Source organism: Condylura cristata, unplaced genomic scaffold (genome assembly GCF_000260355.1).
Source record: "Condylura cristata isolate star-nosed mole 26May11 unplaced genomic scaffold, ConCri1.0 scaffold00009, whole genome shotgun sequence".
Taxonomy (NCBI): domain Eukaryota; kingdom Metazoa; phylum Chordata; class Mammalia; order Eulipotyphla; family Talpidae; genus Condylura; species Condylura cristata.
The window spans coordinates 2,143,483-2,144,945 of NW_004567110.1; the positions used below are offsets into that span (position 1 = coordinate 2,143,483).

General features: G+C 61.7%; 1 protein-coding gene across 1 annotated transcript in view; it reads left to right on the forward strand.

Moving 5' to 3' along the window:
* The window catches only part of PTK2 (protein tyrosine kinase 2), a 13,589-nt gene that overhangs the window by 8,723 nt on the left and 3,403 nt on the right, over positions 1 to 1,463 (forward strand). The window contains exon 6 of the mRNA XM_012722889.1: positions 128 to 212. Coding sequence (XP_012578343.1) covers positions 128 to 212 — 85 coding nt within the window. The remainder of the gene's footprint in view (positions 1 to 127; positions 213 to 1,463) is intronic.

Genomic DNA, 1,463 nt, shown 5'->3' on the forward strand with positions numbered 1-1,463 from the left:
GGCAGGCGTTTCTCTCGAGATCGTGCCGTCCTCGCCCGTCGGGCAGAGCGGAGCTCGCCCTGGTGTGCCCGGCGGCCGCCGCGCGGCGCGCTCTTTGACGCGAGATTCTGTCATTTCCCCGACACAGGAGAACCCGGCTCTGGCGGTCGCAATTAAAACGTGTAAGAACTGTACTTCGGACAGCGTGAGAGAAAAGTTCCTTCAAGAAGCCTGTAAGTTCCTGGAAGATTCTCTGGCACTCCATCTGACTTTCTATCTGTAAAACCCAAACCATAAAGCAGGAAAATGTGTTCAGCTTTTGCGAGACAGCTGATTGACTGTCTTCCCTCACAGGTGTAGAGACAGAGACCTGTTTTTTGCTTTAGGTGAGCCACGATGTCTGGGGGTAGAGGCAGAGTGATTTGCTGTCCTCTTATCCTCTGCACCCCTCCGCACTCAGCATTGGGAAGCCGGCCCGGCCCCGCAGCTGTCACTGGAGCTGGAGCCGGCGCCGCCCGACCGCCAGTTTGCTTCTTTGTGAGCCACCTGGCTGTTGGGCGAGGCGGGTGCCCGCGGGCCAGGGGCGCTGGCTGCTCTCAGGCCGCGCGGGGGCGCCCTGTCGGTCGGGTCACAGAGCACGGCCGAGTGCTGCAGACTCCCGGTACTTCAGTTAGAGCGGAGACAATAGGAACAGCTTAGGTCCTGTTCCTGAGACGTGTCGGAAAAGCTGAGAAAGAAGGACAAACCTGAAGCATCGGCGTCACCCAGTGAAGGCGCAGGGGCCCGCAGGGGCCAGCGGGGCCCGTCCAGGCTGGCCCTGGCGCAGAAAGGGTGTGGACGCCGTGCCTCATGTCGCCGTGAGCGCGGCCTCGGCTGCAGAAGCGTGGGAACAGCCCCGTGGGGGCCGCTTGGGTTGTTTAGCCTGGGGAAGACCCGCCGGGAGGGTGGCCGTGGCCCTCGTCCCGTGTCTAAGTTGTCCGTTTTTCCCTTTTATGGAAGCGCCACTGGTTTTGGCCACAGCACTGGGCCGTCGGGTAGGTTTCTTCTCTCCCGGCCGCCGCCCTCCCTGGGGGCTTCTCAAAGGGCTGCCGTGTGGAGGTGCATTTTTTTCCTAACCAAAACAAAGGCTTACCTGAGGTAGGCAGGAAAATAGAAGATATTAAAATCAGTAGTAAGGGAAGCAGACATGTGATACAAGGGGCCAGGTGAAAATTCCAGAAGCCACACACATAGGGAACAAAGTTCCTTTGAATTGTGAGGTACAGACGGCCTCGCACTGACGGCGAGCAGAGCGCCCCCCAGCCTGCGCGCCCTCGGCGTCCCCAGCCTTCCTGGCGGCTGGAGGCTCTGGCTCGGCCGCGCCGTAGGCAGTGGGGGGCGGCTGCTGTTACCCTGAGCCGTGCTCCGCCCCCTACGACCAGCCCGTTAGCCCAATAGGTGGAGGCCCGTGCTGTGGGGACGCTGCGCCGCCACCCCCGGAGGCC